General features: G+C 43.7%; 1 protein-coding gene across 7 annotated transcripts in view; it reads right to left on the reverse strand.

Moving 5' to 3' along the window:
• The window catches only part of PDE4B (phosphodiesterase 4B), a 678,720-nt gene that overhangs the window by 37,939 nt on the left and 622,643 nt on the right, over positions 1-18,138 (reverse strand). For 5 of the 7 annotated variants that reach the window (XM_017346216.3, XM_051857656.2, XM_008265102.4 and 2 more), the window contains one exon: positions 6,453-6,565. In XM_017346216.3, the coding sequence (XP_017201705.1) occupies positions 6,453-6,565 (113 nt within the window). Of the gene's footprint in view, positions 1-6,452; positions 6,566-6,822; positions 6,988-7,108; positions 7,328-18,138 lie in introns of those variants that run through there. The other 2 variants (XM_017346217.3, XM_008265105.4) reach the window with 2 other exon arrangements.

Below are 18,138 nucleotides of genomic sequence, written 5' to 3' on the forward strand. Positions count from 1 at the left end.
GTCAATAAGATCTATTTCCTTACAGTCCTGCTGGGTCCAACATTTCCCATAGTTATTGAATATTCAGTTAGCTAGCAAATGACTCATACAACGTACAGGCAGTCAGTCTGCCACGTTCATCTCCCAGTGTCTTGTAGCCTGGCTCTTGGGTGGCTCTGGGTTGGTAGAATTGTATGTCTTTATTCCCTCTCATCTAAGAGCATAGGCAATTAGTTGCTTCTATTCTCAATGTTCTGTATTGCAGGATGGCTATTCCTGCAGAAATGGAAAAATAAACCTGCATAGCCAGGGGGACTCATCTCTCCTGTGATGGTATCTGGAGCTGACTTCATGATGCCCTAGGAGAACAAGGACTGCCTATCTCCCGTTCTTATCTCCTAAGCTTCCTTAGCAAACATTTACTGAAGTGCTAGGTCTTGGTGCTTCATTCTAAAGAAAGTACTGATAGGCAGGACAGCTCTTTCATTCATCTTCACTAACAGAGCCCAAGCCTCTTTGCACATAACACAGGGCAAAGCTAGGAGACCATGAACAGGACCCTTGCAGGCATTCGGGGAGAAGTTAAGACAGGGACTAGTTGCTTGAGTACAGCTCCTTACTGAATGCCATGACACATTCAACTGAAAAACGCTCGCCATGCAATCTTTCACCTGGAAGCTCCAGTCACATGGGGAAAAGAACCCCTCCCCCTGGGCCCCATCAGTCACAACTACGCCTCCCTGGGATTGTTCTGGGCTGGTCCTTCCTCGGCCACTGTTGTTGCAACCCTGTACTTTTCTGACTGCGTCTGTCAGGAAGGAGACAGGAAATTCTAGTCACCCTCACAGCAGCTGTGCCATTCCTCCTATCCTCCTGCAATGACGTCGATGGGCTTTGGTGACAGGAGGTCAGGAACTGAGCCACAGCGGAGGTCAGGAAGATAGGTCAGTGTTTATGCCGTCGCTGGGCTGGGGATCCTGCTGAGGTTATTTGCTTTCTTCCTTTCTATACTGTTTCTCTTTCCGTTCCTCTTTTTATAATGCAGAGCCAAAGCATCCTGTTTTCAAAACATCTGACTGTTTTGCCACTGAGGAACTCATGTGTAAGACAATTCTTCTAATTCAGGAGGTGATGAAAGTTGCAGCACAAAAATTAATGAGCAAATCTAAGGCAATCCGTCGTTAAGCAAAACAGCTCTAATGTGTCTAACTGAACTTGGGCTTGTTGGCAGCAGGTTCACTAGACATCCTTCCCCTCTTGATAAACAAGTCCGCTGCTTTGTAAAGCTCCTACTGAACTTACCGATCTTCTTGAACTTTTAGGGGGATAAATAATCTATACTACTAGCCCACATGGCCACAATTTTCTCTAAAATTCTGAAATTTCACTTGGCCTGTGGCCATGTAAAGGGATTAAAGGAGCCTTGGGCCAAGTGGAAGACTGTTTTTGTTTAAGTCACAGCAACAGCTCCCCAGGCCAGTGCACTGCAGTGGCATAGTGCTGCCTGCAGTAGGATAAGCCTCTGCTTGCACAGCCGGCATCCCGGATGGGCACTGGTTCGAGTATCGGCTACTCCATTGCCAACCCAGGTCCCTTCTAATGCGCCTGGGAAAGCAGCAGAGGATGGCCCAATTGCTTCAGTCCCTACAACCTACTTGGAAGACCAGGATGAAGCTCCTGGCTCCTGGCTATTGAGACCATTTGGGGAGTGAGCCAGTAGATGGAAGATCTCTGTCTGTCTCTACCTCTCCCTCTCTCTGCCTTTCAAATAAATAAATAAATCTTAAATTAAAAAAAAGATTTAAAAAAGCCAGTTCCTTATCTAACTACCTGGATTCTGCAGCACACTTGGGAAATTCAGTTACAATCTTTTAATTACTCAGTTGTCTTCAAAATGTAAAGCGGTTAACTAAAGCAAACCAAAAAATGAACAACAATGAAAAAAGGATGAAAGACTTCTTGCTTTCCATATACCAGACATACCGGAGTGCCCCTCTGAATGCTGACTGGCACATATGTCATTCCCAAATATGAGGGTACTTCAAAAAACTGATGGCAAATGGAATTAAAATGTAAGTTCATTTTGGTCCACCGTTTGTTTCTTTATTTTCATAATATGCATTTTAACTAGTCTTTTGAAAAACACTTGCATGCACGGATTTAAAAAAAATTGGGGGCTCGGCATTGTGCCATAGCGGGTAATAGCGGGTAAAGCTACCGCCTGCAGTGCTGGCATCCCATATGGGTGCCGGTTCGAGTCCCAGTTGCTCCACTTCCTATCCAGCTCTCTGCTGTGGCCTGGGAAAGCAGTAGAAAGTGACCCAAGTCCTTGGGCCCCTGCACCCACATGGGAGACCCAGAAGAAGCTCCTGGCATCAGATAGGCTCAGCTCCAGCCATTGTGGCCCACTGGGGAGTGAACCAGCGGATAGAAGACCTCTCTCCCTCTGTATCTCTCTGCCTCTCCTTCTCTCTGTGTAGCTCTGACTTTCAAATTAATAAATAAAGCTTTTTAAAAAAAGTTGCACCAGGCCGGCGCCATGGCTCACTAGGTTAATCCTCTGCCTGCGGTGCCAGCACACCGGGTTCTAGTCCCGTTCGGGGCGCCGGATTCTGTCCCAGCTGCTTCTCTTCCAGTCCAGCTCTCTGTTGTGGCCCGGGAGTGCAGTGGAGGATGGCCCAAGTGCTTGGGCCCTGCACCTGCATGGGAGACCAGGAAAAGCACCTGGCTCCTGGCTTCAGATCAGCGCAGCGTGCTGGCCATAATAGCCATTTGGGGGGTGGACCAACAGAAAAGGAAGACCTTTGTCTCTCTCTCTCTCTCTCTCTCACTGTCTAACTCTGTCCAAAAAAAAAAAAAAAAAAATTGCACCAAAGAAGTTTTATCTTTTAATTCCATTATCCATAAACTTCTTAATGGACCCTTTATGCCAAGCTATGGGTCACACTGGCTCTCCCATCATCACTTTTAAGTAAGTTAAAACAATACAACAGAGCTAGAAACACAGATTCTTTGTAAAAATGTAGTGGATTCTGTGAATAAGTTACCATTTACTGAGTTACTACTTCATGCCACGGGCCTTTAGCCACATTATCTAAATTAATCCATACAACAACCAAGAGAGTTTCCTAGAGCTTTTCCAGGCACAGTATCAGGGAACTCATCAGAAGTGGAGCAGCCAGCACTTGAAGTGGCACCCACATAGGATGTCCGTACCGCAGGCTGAGGCTTAACCCACTGCACCACAACAGCAGCCCTAAAAGGCATCCTTTTTATTCTTGTTTTACAGATGAGAAAATTGAGTTTTGGAAGAGTTAAGCTGTCCAGGTCAAATAGCTAGTAAATACTAAAGGCAGAGTTCAGACACTGATTTCTAACTGAAAAGCCCAGGCTCTTCAAAACCACTTTATAGGGGCAGGGGTCTGGCGCAACAGTTAAGATACTGCTTGGGACACCCACATCCAACATTGGAATGCCTGGGTTTCACACCTGACATCGCTCCTGGTTCTAGCATTCTGAAAATGTGTATCATGGGAGGCAGTAGGTGATAGCTCAAGTAGCTGGATTCTTGCCACCCTCAAGGAAGACCTGGACTGAGTTCCCAATTCCTGCTTTGGCCTGGCCCAGACTTGGTTGTTTATGGGTACTGGGAATGAACCAGTGGGTGGGAGATCTCTGCCTCTGTCTCTCTTTGTCACTCTGCTTTTCAACAAAATAAACCTTTTTTTTATTATTATAAAAATGTCTTCATGGGGCTGGTGCTGTGATGTAGAAGGCAAAGCCTCCGCCTGCAGCATCGGCATCCCATATGGATGCCAGTTCAAGTCCCAGCTGCTCCTCTTCTGATTCAGCTCTCTCATATGGCCTGGGAAAACAACAGAAGATGGCCCAAGTGCTTGGGCCCCTGATCTTGTGTGGGAGACAGGAGGAGGCCCCTGGCTCCTGCCTTTGGATGGGTTCAGCTGCAGCCGTTGTGGCCATTTCGGGAGCGAGCCAGCAGATAGAAGACCTTTCTCTCTGCATCTCCCTCTCTCTGTCTATAATTCTACCTTCAAATAAATAAATAAAATCTTTTTAAAAAATATTCACACTCACTTCTAACTCTGTAAATCAGAGATCTGTCTTGGCTTCTTCATTTAGTAAGAAATATGACCAAATAAGGATACATAGTAATGATAGTAATGACAATGATAATATTTTTAAGTAGCAACTTAAACATTTCAAATAATTTCAACAACAATTAAAATTTTATATGGAATAAATCATTTGTTTCTCCCCAAAACTAATATAGATCAATTTCTTTTTAGTGGTCATAAAATTATTCTCATTGCATTATATGTAGCCTGGTTGACATTATGCTTACACTTCACCCAAGACAATTATCCAAGTACTTAAGACTTTACCAAAAAAGGTAGTTAAGTAAAAAAAAAGTTTTTTTAAATTTTTTAAAAAATTGAAATTGCCTTTAGCTGTCAGTTGGGCCTGGATAGTTGCTTTGCCCTACAACCTTTCCAGTGAAAATAGTTGAGGTGACATGACTTCTACTTAAGCTAATAGTCAGCCTTAAGGTTTTGCCCTTTCTTTAGGGTTAGCTCTATTCAACTTTCATTGCTTCCTGCACACTGTACCATAGTGGAGGGGCGGAAGCCTGAGGGACTGGCATTCTCACCAAGATCTGTGTGGTTCCTAGTCTCAGACTCTTGTTAACTACTATGATGAATATGAAATTACTTTGAGTAAGTTTGCAAGACAGACACTGTCCAATGTCAGCACTCCAGACACAAATCTGGTTAGAAGGCTACAGCATATCAACACTAAAAAGGAAAAGTAAAGACAATGTGGAGTTTCTTAAGAAGTCTTCTTTACCTCCTCCTGCAGTTAGTTGCCTGCTTTATCTTGGTGACTGCCCAAGTTCCTCTATGTTTTAACCTACTGAAAAATTACCCCTAAATAATGGACCTACATCATGTACGGATACCAAATATCACAAAATATGCAGAACAGAGTGTTCGCTAATGCTCCAAAGTGTGTGAAACCCTGTGTGAAAGTCCTTTTACCTGGGATCCTCACAGGATCTCAAGAAGATAGGCAGTTAGCCCTCCTCATGGGGAAGCAGCTGGTTGAGATTTGCACCAACCTGGAAAGTCCCTGAATGTAGCCTTCAGAGAAAGTCTGTAAATAGTTAAACTTCGTAGGTGTCCCACCTCCCACCCCCAACTTGTGAACTCTGGACTAAAAGCTCAGAAAGGGACTTATTTTTTTTGCCCTTTTCTTAACCAATAAACAGAGCTGCAGAGTAAGAAAAGTTTCCCCTCCCTTCCTTCAGGATCTCCTAAGGATGCATTGCTTCCTCTGCTCAGATCCTTTGTGCTGGAGCCAGCAAGTCTGGATCCAAAGGTGATACTTCCAAGCCCTGGAGAGAGGGAGGAGGGACTCCTATTCATGAGTACACCTCAGGGCTGGCAAGGGCATGTTAGGGGGTGCAGGAGCAAAACCTCTTCCCAGTCCCAGAAATCCAAGACAAGCACACAACTCCTCAGGCTAGAGAGATCGAGGACTCTGAAAACACACCTTTATGAGGGCAACAGCGGGAAGGCTTTCTGTCCAAGTAGGTACGTGCATGTATATACACAACTCCGCACAAATACATACGTATAACTTTATTGCTTTTACTGTGCTTGCATAGCTAATATTCTCCAAGTTAAAATACAAACAAACAGAAACAACAAGCAACAACTCTCACTAGATAAATTAGCACTCTAAGTCCAGGTGTTAATTAAACAAATGATATAATGATACATAATTAAAGCTCTTCAACACTAAGCTTTGTCTGGAGATTGTAAATAAAACCTTTTTTTTTCTTGCCATATAAGTGGAACTTAATTTCAAATGATTCCACTTTGAAAAACAGCAAACTCTTTTAAAAAAATTACTTTCTGTTTCAGAGAACCAAGTAAATTGTGTTTATTGTCTTAGGTCACGACAAAATCTTACTACGTCCTCGGAAGAAATTTTTCAAACTTGAGAGCAAGTCATTTTCTTCCATGGACAGAAGGAGGTCAGAGTACTTTCCTGTTTAAAAAATCTATGAACAACACCTGATGGCAACGCAAGGTGTTGTATACGTTACGCTATGGACTCATTCAGATTTTAGTTTCCTGATAAATGGAAAAGACAAACAGAAGCAGCAACCACAACAACAAAGCTTTCATTTCTATGATAAAGAAGCTTTACATTCTGTACTGCATCCAGCAGACAGAAGTTTGGCTCCAGGACATGACGGCTTACTGAGGATTTTCAACTTTTGCTGTGGTACCACAACACAGGGGAGGCTGTGGCACGTCGGACCGGAATCTTCCGAGACGGATCCACACACAGATTCTTACACAGGGGCGGCGGGCAGGGGCCAGGGCAGCCAGAGCCCCCTCTCTGCAAAGGGTCCCCTTCTCCGGAGTAACAGGGTCCTCTCTTACCTTGTTAGAAGCCATCTCGCTGACAGAGCGGTAGGTCTGTATGGTCTCTAGCTGGTCTAGGCACCAGTCTAGCTCCTCCAGCGTTTCCATTGCTAACTTTTGATAAGATTCTTCTGCAAACAAACACACAGACATGTAGTTAGGCTGCAGCGGCTGCAGGCTGTCCATAGCAGGGGCCCGGCTGCCACCGCTGATCCCGGCGCTACTGAAGGTGCCGCCGAGCTCCTTCATTATTTGCGCGCCGACTCCTGCCTTGCAGCTCGCTCCTCGCGGAGAACAAATCAACGTGAGGCGCTGTGCGCGCCGGCCGCCGCCAAGTTTTCACGCCCCCCGCGCCCCCGCCCGCCGGGATGAGGTGTCAGTGATCTACCAAGAAACTTCCTCTGAGGAAGAAGGCGGGGAGCCGGCTCTGGCAAGCTCATCTGCATACATGTGTCCGAAAACCCGAGGCCACGAAGCCGGGAGAGTTTTCTCACAGGCGCGCGCGGCCTTAGTCATCCCGCGCTGTTCAGGGCGCCTGATGTCATTTCGGAGTGTTTGCAGTCTAGAGGAGAAATGAGGAAAGCTTTTCCTCATCTGGCTTTTCTTCTAAATGAAACAGACGGTCCCGATGTGGGGGGTGGGGGTGGGGGAGGGGGCGGGAGACGGAGCCTTACGTTCCGGGGAGAAGCGGTCATTCATTCCGGGGAGGTGGGCGAGGGGGAAGAAGTGCGGGTCGGGGGTGCGGCGCTGTATTTGGTGGGAATGACTTTTAATCAGCAAACGCTGCCTCGCACCAGTCCGAGACCGAGGCGATTTTTGTTTTCTCTCCCCTGACTCCTTTAATTAGAGGCAAAATGAGGTCTCCCTGATAAGAGTTCAGTCTAAGAAAAACTGTCTGGAGTTTGACGTGAACACGTTTATTGGCCTGGGAGTCCTGCGGCTCTTGTTATACTAAACAAAGCTAAAACTTCCCTTCCGCGGGTGCCAGGATCACAGGGAAATTCTGACCCGGAGTTTCAGGTGGAGCCAGACGGGCATGCTGCAGATTTTTCATTTCGATTAAAGCCGGGGGCTCCGGTTTGTCGTTTTTTGTTATCTAGACTTTATGGAAATATTTCACGGTGGTCCCTACCACCAAAAGACAAAAAAAAAAAAAAAAAAAAAAAAACAACAACAACAACAAACCCCAACCTTTGCAAGATCACATTTTGACTGCACAATTAAAACGTTTTATGTATCCACAACATGGCGATCTGTATCCAAAAGTTTGTGGGTCTAAACACATACTTCAGGTTATTGACTTAAGAAACCCATGTTAATAAACACTGAATTAATTTTATAAATGCTGGATGATTTAATGAAGCAACAGCTGGCTATAAAAAGCAATCTCCAACATACATGACTCTTTGTAACGGGGGACAATACACAATGACCCTACCAAACCTTCTGGAACACAAACACACACTAGTCATTAACAAAGCCATAAATCTCATATTGAGTTTTAGTATAAAAGTTCTGTCAGAGTTGGAGCCCGCTTCTTATACATTTATTATACATTTATACAGAGATCCTAGTAAGACCACTTAGCTTTTTTATTATTATATTAATAATTTTACATGTGTGGCACTCAAATACTTGAAGCCGAAAAGGGAATAAACCGACTGGAATCACTTGGCCACAGGCGCACTTTTCAAAGAATAGTTGCTTTGTTTATCCCCGAAATGTGAGTACACTTCAGGAGAAACAGGGGTTAAAATTCAATATCCTGTATGTCATGCTTAAAAAGCCACAAAACCACTGGAGGTAACTTCCTCTATTTTTTTTTCACACTCCTCAAAAATGTGCAGACAAGAATTGAGGTGTTTTTAATAAAACGCATTTCAAGCCAAACCTTCCCTCCCTTCCTTTCCTTCAATTTTGCAATGTCGCCTCAACAGGAAGATCCTCTTCACTCTCCCTTAGTGTGACCAAAACTCCAGTGTGCTTCCTCTGTCCCCTTCCAGAAAAGCATTTTTTTTTCCCCCAAAGAAGCTTTTCCTGAAGACACAGAACCCTCCCATCCTCATGCCCTGCTGCTAATGAAAGAAAAACTTCAGCTACTCCGGCTACTGCGGCTTCAGCGCCTGGTGTCTTCCACATCACGGCCTGTGGTTGTCTGTGATTAGGGCAGGCATGCACCGGAACAGTGGGGGATCAGCAAGTTGCTCAGGCTGATGCACAAACCAACTCTAAGGTGGTAGCTCACATCTCTTGGTCATGAAGAGAAAAAGGGATCTGATGTCCATTCAAGCTTGGCCAAGGAAATACAATAATAGAACCACTGGGGGTGGGGAGGGGGGAAGAGGCCTCTTCAAAGATAGACTGATTGGATGTTACTGCCATCGTTCACTTCTTATCTTTTGCACAGAACAAACACCCACGTGCTTCTTGAACTGGGCCAATATGAGACATAAGTAACTGGCTGATAGATGGGATAGGACTTCACTTCACTTCCCCTCTTTTTCAGGTCAACCACAGTAGAATTTCTACTTGCTATTGGTTACATTTTGAAGTTACATTAGATCTGTCTCACTTCCAAAATTCCCAATCCACAATCAAGACTTCTTTTGTGCCCCGTTTCATAGCTTTCTTGTCAGATAACTAAGGCAGAAAGCACAGATTTCAGAATGGGGTCTTCAAACACCTGATACTTGTGGACGCAGGCAAAGAAAATGACCAGTACAGTCAGGACGGATCCCCGTGCTGTGACTTCATAGTTCTAGCACCATATCCTTTGTTTGGTACTGAGTCAATACGGGGGAGAATGGAAGTTGTCCACGCCAAATAGTTGGGCACCTGGAGGTAGAAGGGTCTAGAGAACAGTAGCTTTGGAGTGAGAATCAGAGAAATTGACTATCTCTACTACCATTGAGGGGATGATTCTGGACCTCAATTTCATACATCTATAAAACAAGGCTAAGAATACTTATCTCATAAGTTATAAAGGGAGTAAATGAGGTACAGTGTCTAAAGTGCCTGGTATGGTAGCTAGTTCACAGGTTATCAACACATGGAGCCATTACTAATGATAATCAAAGAACTCAAAGCCCTGGCATTGAAAGGTGGGAAACAGTGTGAGCTGGCATTGAAAGAGAGACAGCAGAGTGATATACTCAGCAAGGGATTTTATAGTAAGAATCAGCTGCATAATTTGCAGGGCCCACTGAAAAATAAAAGTGTGGGATCCTTTGCTCAGAAAACAGGAGAATGCACTATTACAGGTACTAATGAATGAAGCTTTATCCTTTTGTTCTGCATTTTGTCTCTCAATCTGTCAAGATGTTTTTTGCTACTGGTTTTGCAATGAAGTTTTTATTTTAAATGCTTGTAGATTGGCCAAAAAGTTGCACGTGTCATACATTGTTATAGTACATTTGTCACAACTAACTTGGTATGGTATTTAATACCATATTTTGGGGCATAAGATACCATAAAACTCTTGCAGGAACTGAGAGGCCCTGCTTCCTCTGACTTAGGGCACATACTCAGCTCACCAGCTGCTACGTACCCCTTCCTGACAGCTACCAGAATGATGTCCTCTGCCCAGCCAGGAGTAGGCCCTGGAGAATCAAGTCATGGCATCTGTGCACCACACTATAGCTATGTCAGCCAAGGGGAGGGACAATTACTGTCATGCCCCACCTGAGCCTTGGCAACCCACACATGCCTAACTCGAATCCTCCCTATATATACCAAGAGTCCTGCTGGGAAAGGGGGAAGCAGTGGTCATAGATGGGGGAGGGGAGAGAAGGGAACTGCATGATCCCTGGGATGCCTGGATCAGAGAAGAAAATGATGGAGGATCATTCCAGGGCACACCGACAGGTGGCAAGATGTGAAACAACACATGAGACAAGGCTCTAAGCCACTGGCACAGATTCCACTGTCCCATTAGACTTCACTCTCAAAACATAAATTCAGAGACTCCGTTGCTACAAATTTTAAAAACAAGTATGGAGGGGCCAGTGTTGTGGCATAGTGGGTAAAGCCCCTGCCTGTGGTGCCAGCATCCCACATGTGTGTCATTTTATGTCCTGGCTGCTTTACTTCTGATCCAGCTCCTGCAAATGGCCTGGGAAAGCAGTGGACACGGCTCAGGTGCTTGGGCGCCTTCCACCCACGTGGAAGACAGGATGAAGTTCCTGGTTCCTGGCTTCGGCCCGGCTCAGTTCTGGCCATTGTGGCCAGTTGGGGGAGTGAACCAGGGGATGAAAGATCTCTTTATGTCTCTCCCTCTCTCTCTCTGTAACTCTGACTATCAAATAAATAAGCAAAGAAAATTTTTAAGAGCAAATATGGAACCCTGTGAGCCTGGGCCCTGTAACCACACTGGCCATACTCTCAGGATGTTGTTCTTGCTCCTGTCTTGTGTAAGATGATATTGACAAGGAACAGGCTTAGCACCACAGAAGCAAATCTCAAGAGAGGAAAAGCAGGTCATGGGACCATGCAGGTAACTCTAGTTTCCAAAAATTTACAGTGGGAAGCAACAAGAAGAACCCATCTCCCTTCTGTTTCCTTCTGCTTTCCAAACTCTCACTGCAAGAAGCAAAGGGGTACTCTCTTCCTCTGTGAGTCTGTAGATATTGCATTTGACCCTGAGAAACTGGAAGAGAAAAAAATGGATGAATAATTCTAATTAATATTAATCTGCTAATAATACATGTCATTCAAATAGCTCTTTTGTCAAAGAAGCTCTTAGCATACTATTCATTAATCCTTGCAACATCATTATGTGATAGAATGGAAGAAGTATGATGATCTCTAATTTACCTTAAGGCACAGGTTAAATTATTAGAGCAAATAGTCCCCTCCAGATTCCTGGAAAGAGTATATTTTGGTCTAGGGCCAGTATCATAGTGCAGTGGATTAGCCCACTGCCTACAATGCCAGCATCTCTTATCAAATCGCTGGTTCAAGTCCCAGTTGCTGGCTGCTCAACTTCCTATTCTGCTCCCTACTAATGCACCTGGGAATGCACAAGAAGATGGCCTGAATTCTTGGGCCCCTGCCAACCATGTGGGAGACCCAGATGGAGTTCCAGGCTTCTGGCTTCTGCCTGACCCAGGCCCAGAGGATTCAGCTCAGCACTGAAAGATGCATTCAAAGTTACACCTTACCATTGGGATTTTTCTGTTTTCAATTGTGTAATTACTTTTCTAAATGTTGTCATTTCATGAGCCTCTGCTTCCCTTTTCTGGTCTACCTAACATAGCCCTTAGCCCGAAGAGGCTGCGTAATATTTTCTCAGAAGAGCTGGGATGGTTCTCATCTTGCACCTTGCTTCAGTGGGTAACCTCAAGCAAATTACCTAAACTCTCTGAGACAAATGCTTTCGTCTGTAAAGTGAGGGTAAGAAAAATGTCATATTCTCACAGGGAAGGGAAAATAAAAAAATACACACAAAAACAGAACATAAACCTTTAAGTATTATGCACAAATATCTCATTTATTATTACAGATGGAGATAGGTGCATTGTGGAAAAACAGAAGCTGGAAATAATAAAAATCTCACATTTTTACCATGGGGAGGTTAATCTTTCTACATATCTGTTCATGTCTATGTTTGTATACACATATATGTATGAGGGGTCTTCAAAAAGTTCATGGAACATATGTATTATGAAAAACCTGTGCAGGGGCTGGCCTTGTGGCACAGTACGTTAAGTCTCTGCCTGTGACACTGGTATTCCATATGGGCACTGGTTTGAATCCCCACTGTTCTGATCCAGCTCCCTGCTAAGTGCCTGGGAAAGCAGCAGAGGATGGCACGAGTACTGGGGCCCCTGCACCCAGATGGGAGACCCAGATGGACTTCCAGCCTCCTGGCTTTGGCCTGGCCCAGTCCTGGCCATTACAGCCATTTGGGGAGTGAACCAGTGGATGGAAAATCTCTCTCTCTGTCTCTCTCTCTCTCTCTGTCTTTCTTTCACTGCTTGCTCACTCTCACTCTGTCTCTGAATCTCCCTCTGTAACTCTGCCTTTCATATAAATAAATAAAAGGAAAAAAACTGTGTAGATTTCAAATTTTTGCACCACAATAAATGCATGTTTTAATTCCACTCTCCATGAGCTCTTTGAAGTGACCTTGTACACAACCATGGTAAGGTCACACTGTACAAACTGCTGAACAATATTCTTTTTTAAGTCTATCTTCTTTCCTTTTTTCTGTTTTCATAATTTTCCATTTCCCCTAACAGTTAGGTATAGTTCAATTTCCCCCTACTTTTCATGAAAATATGGTAGAAATGTGTGTGCATTGGCAGAGTGGTTTGGAAAAAGGGAGAGATGCAGAGAAGAAAGAGTGATTAGATACTCAGCCTGGCCACAAATCACTAGCTGCTCATAGTGTGAAAGCCAGGCGAGGGATTTCAGCCAATAGGGAGTCAGTGGCCAACCCGGTAATAACTTCAGGTGCCCTTCAATGCTGGCCCTGCAATCTGCAGATGAAAGCGTGCTTTTACCACCTGACTCATCTGTTGGAAAAGTAGGGGCAGAGGCTCTTTATATACTTGATGTCATTTAAGTTTGAAACCTTAAGTATCCTCACTCAATATAGATTAGAAAATCGAGGCTCTGAGAGGGAAGTACCTGCCCGAAATTGCACATAATAAGCAAGTGAAAGCATCAGGATACACCCAAAATACAATGTTCTAATAATTATATCTAAATGAAATTTTAACATTATTTTTATTTAAAAATTTTAATATACATATAAAATTGTGCCTGTTCGTGTGGTACTATGTGATGTTATGTTACATATGTACATTGTGCAATAGCCAATCAGGGTGAATATATTTTTCCTTTCAAGCGTTTAACATTTCTTTACAGTGAAAGTATCCCAAATGTTATCTTTTAGGTTTTTTTAATAAATGGAGAAATATAGAAGTGTAATAGAACACCTTAATGTCTTACTCCCACCTAAGTATAACCTGTCAACCAACCTTTTCCCATTCCTTCCTCCCTACTTCTCTCCCAAGCCTCTGGTAAACTCCATAATATATATTTTTAAAAATATTTAATTTATTTATTTGAAAGATAGAGTTATAGAAAGAGGTAGAGCCAGAGAGAGAGGGAGAGAGAGAGGTCTTCCATCCACTGGTTCACTCCCCAGATGATCGTAATGGCCAGAGCTGAGCTGATCAGAAGTGTGGAGCCAGGATTTCTTCCAGGTCTCTCCTGCGGGTACAGGGGCCCAGGGACTTGGGCCATCTTCTACTGCTTTCCCAGGCCATAGCAGAGAGCTGGATTGGAAGTGGAGCAGCTGGGACTCCATCCGGTGCCCACATGGGATGCCGGTGCTGCAGGCTGGGGCTTTAACTTGCAGCGCCACAGAGCTGACCCCCTCCATAATATTTTTAACTTCTATGAGTCCAGCTATTTGCCAGACTCCACATATGAGTGAGATCATGTGATACTTGATGTGACTTTCTGTGTTTAGCTTCTTTTACTTAATATAATGATACCCAGTTCCATCTAAGTTATTGCAAATGACAATATTTCATCCTTTTTATGGCTGGGTCGTACTCCCTTGTGCATATATACCACTTTTTCTTTGTCTATTCATTGGTGGATGAATACTTAGATTGCTTCTATTTTCTGTCTATTGTGAACAGTGCTGCAATAAACATGGGAGAGTGCAGATGCCTATTTGATAGGCTGATTTCTTTTTCATTAGATATACATTCCCAGTAATGGGATTGCTGAATCATATAGTATATCTATTTTTAGTTTTTTGAGGGAGCTCCGTACTGTTTTCCCCAATGTCTGTACTAATTTATATTCCCATCAAAAGTGTGCAAAGTTCTGTTTTCTCCATATTCTAACCAAGGCTTGCTAAATTTTATCTTTTCTATATTTCAGTCAATCTTACTAGAGTGAGCTGACATCTTCTTGTAGTTTTGATTTGCATTTCCCTGATGATTAGTAATGTTGAACATTTTTTCCATGTACCTATTGGCACACGTCTTCCTTTGAGAAATGTTTCTTTAGATATACTAACCATTTTAATTGTATCTTTTTTTTTTTTTTTTGACAGGCAGAGTGGACAGAGAGAGAGACAGAGAGAAAGGTTTTCCTTTGCCATTGGTTCACCCTCCAATGGCCACTGCGACCGGTGTTCCGTGGCCAGCCCATCGTGCTGATCTGAAGCCAGATGCCAGGTGCTTCCTCCTGGTCTCCCATGCAGGTGCACTGCACTCCCGGGCCACAGCAGAGAGCTGGACTGGAAGAGGAGCAACCAGGACAGAATCCGGCATCCCAACAGGGACTAAAACCCCGGGTGCCGGCGCCGCAGGCAGAGGATTAGCCTATTGAGCCGTGGTGCTGGCCCCCAACCATTTTAATTGAATTATCTGTTTTCTAAATGCAATTTTAACATAGTTCTGTATATATCAGAAACATATCTGTCAGATCTCCTCCTTTTTATACCCAAAGAAAGCATCTAGAAGGAAACTAATAAAACCTTTTGTTTATGGGCCTCACAGAATTGGAGTCTTCCCTTTAGCAAAGGTGGCAATTATTTTCAGTGCTATGCTAGTGATCAAATCAATTGGAAAAATGTCACATTCAAGAACAGGGATGAACATCAGAAATGTGGAATAAAAAAAGTCAAATGTTAAAAGTACATGAAAGAAGTATGACTCAATAAAGTTCCAAAGAAGCAAAAGCTAGTCTATGATATTGGAAGTCAAAGTAGGGTTTACTTTAAGGGATTAGTGATGAGGAGGGACTTGAGGGGCCTTCCATGCAGCTAAGAATGATCTATGAGTAGCTCTTGGTCTGGGTATTGGTTACCTGGGTGTGTCCACTTTATAAAAATTCACAAATTTCTACACTTAGGATTTGTGCACTTTCCCCTCTGTCCTTGTGGCTTTCCATGCAGCCTTTCAACAAAGAGTCATCTAGGGAAAGGTCACTTTATAAAAACAAGAACGGGGCAGGCACGGTAACAGCAACTGGCATCCTGTATTGGAGGGTTGGTTTGAGTTCCAGCTACTCCACTCTGGTTCCAGCTCCCTGGCTAATGCATCTGGGAAGCAGTGGGTAGTGGCTCAAGAACTTGGGTCCCTGCCACCACATGGGAGACCAGGATGGGGTTCCAGGCTTGTGACCTCAGACAATCTCAGCCCTGGATGTTGCCAGCATTTAAGCTGTGAACCAGCAGATGGAAGCTTGCTTTCTCTTTCTCTTTCTCTTTCTCTCTGTCACTCTGTATTTCAAATTTTTAAAAGATCTCAAAAAAAAGTAGGATTTCTACAAACACATTTTGTTTCCTTTTGTTGAGTTCTAGCAATGGGTATCAACAGAGTTTAACTAAGTTTCACAGTGCTAAAAAACAACAACAAAAGCTGTTGGTTTTGTCATGACATAAACCAGGGTGCTCCTACTAACTCAAAACTCAGCAGAACATCTTGGAGTCTGACCTAGCTGTTTGTAAATCCTGGTTATGCCATTAACTAGCAGTGTGAGCTCACACAAAGTAAGTAGCTATTGTGCCTCTGTTTCTTCACCTATAAAACTGAAAGATGGTTTAAACCAGCTGTAAGACCCTAGTGAATCAACATTGCCAAAGTATAGTACCAAACATGTAAAGAAAGTTTTCCACCATCTCTACCACCCTTTCTCTACCACCCTTTCCCAGGTTCTGGGTCACTTTTCTGAGAGTACATTGACATTTTTGATAGGCGAATTGGGTAGAGTTTTTCTCTGGTCCTAGGGAAGGGAGTAGTATAAGGGTGGCAATGACACTATATGTCACTATACCTCACTATACCTCACTATACCTCACTAGGCAAAATGTCAGAAAATTGCCTTCTTGATACTTATCTGATTAGAGTTTGCTGAATTCCTTACCAAATCCTGACTGACACAGCAGGACAGTGGCCTGTCAGACGCTGTAAACTGTATGGAAAGATGTTTGCTCATTCATTCAACAAAGGTATATATATATATATATATTTTGACAGGCAGAGTGGACAGTGAGAGAGAGACAGAGAGAAAGGTCTTCCTTTGCCGTTGGTTCACCCTCCAATGGCCGCTGCAGCCGGCACGCTGTGGCCGGCGCACCGCGCTGATCCAATGGCAGGAGCCAGGTACTTCTCCTGGTCTCTCATGGGGTGCAGGGCCCAAGCACTTGGGCCATCCTCCACTGCACTCCGGGCCACAGCAGAGAGCTGGCTTGGAAGAGGAGCAACCAGGACAGAATCCGGTGCCCCGACCGGGACTAGAACCCGGTGTGCCGGCGCCACAAGGCAGAGGATTAGCCTAGTGAGCAGCGGCGCCGGCCTCAACAAAGGTATATTGAGCATCTACTCTAACCAAGCCTGAGTGGAGTGATGGGTTACAGCAATGAACAAGATACTGTAGAAGTGGTATTGTTCATTGCATAAAATTATTATATTGGAAATCCTCTTCCCATACTTCAAATGGTAGGTTTCTCAAGATAGGGGCCTTCTCAGGTTTCCTGCCCTACTCTCCTGATCTTTGGAAGGTGGAAGTGTGTGCTAACTGCATGTTTTACATTCACCTTATGACTCTAGTTTTATCTACAAGCTTCCAGTCCTGTAGACGTCCTTATGCCTGGGTTCCTTGCCAGACTCTAAGTGCTTTTGAAGTTAGCATGCTTATATCATTCTTATCTTCCTTCCCAAAGTGCAGTGTATTTGTTAAAATATAAACTAGCTTCGTGCATATGGAAATCAGCCTCTATTTAATGGCATTGTGTTGAGCTAGTTATTTATTTGGTGGTCTTGGCTATGACTTTCCCCCTGTTTTTCTTAGCAGTATCTTTTCTTCATCATAATGAATGCCTGCCTACTTCAATAAGTTACCATGCCCAAAGCTTCCCCTTTTCTTTTGATGAATATTTAGTAAATGAAACACACCTGTGTTAGAGCTCAACATTTCAAGAACATGTTTTGCTTTTACATTCTTAGAACATTCTTAAAACATTCTAAGAACAAATCACAGGATCTGGAGAGCACCCTGAATATACTCTGAATGCAATTCTTCTGAAGGCACAGTTTGTAAGCCCTTTGTGGCCTTTCTTAAGGCAGCACTTTGTTAATGTGTCCCTCTGAATGCAGAACTTTGCAATTGCATATGACAGGGATTTCACCCTGCTTGGATTCACAGAAGAGGTTAGCAGCCCTCAAGGGAAAGAACAATGAAAAGTGGGTCATTTTAATGCAGATTTCTTTAGCAAATTTTTCTAAGACTGCAAGTTAAAGAAATTCCAATCACAACTTGTTTTTGTATATATAACCTGACAATTTACCAAGCACTTTCAGTTGCATCTCATTTTTCCCTTGAAAACTAAACCCCATGAGATCAAGATTACTATTATTATTATGACACACATTTTCCATTATGCATGTGAGAAAACTGAGGTTGGACATGATAAAGGGAAAGAGAGAGAGAGAGAGAGAGAGAGAGAGAAACTGGAGAAGAGGGAAAAGAGAATGAAAGAGGAAGAATGTAAGTTCTCTGATTCTAAATTCCATGGTCATTTTAACTAAGCCACGGGACTTCTTGCAAACAAGTAGTCTAACTTTCTCTTTCTTTCAGGCCTTTGCTGTGTGTCAGCCTCATAGCACTATTCCTTTTTCCTCTACCTCTCCCTATGAAACAGGCAGGCATACAGGTTATCTTCAGGGGGAGGAGG

This window comes from Oryctolagus cuniculus, chromosome 7 (assembly GCF_964237555.1).
Source record: "Oryctolagus cuniculus chromosome 7, mOryCun1.1, whole genome shotgun sequence".
NCBI classification, from domain to species: Eukaryota; Metazoa; Chordata; class Mammalia; order Lagomorpha; family Leporidae; genus Oryctolagus; species Oryctolagus cuniculus.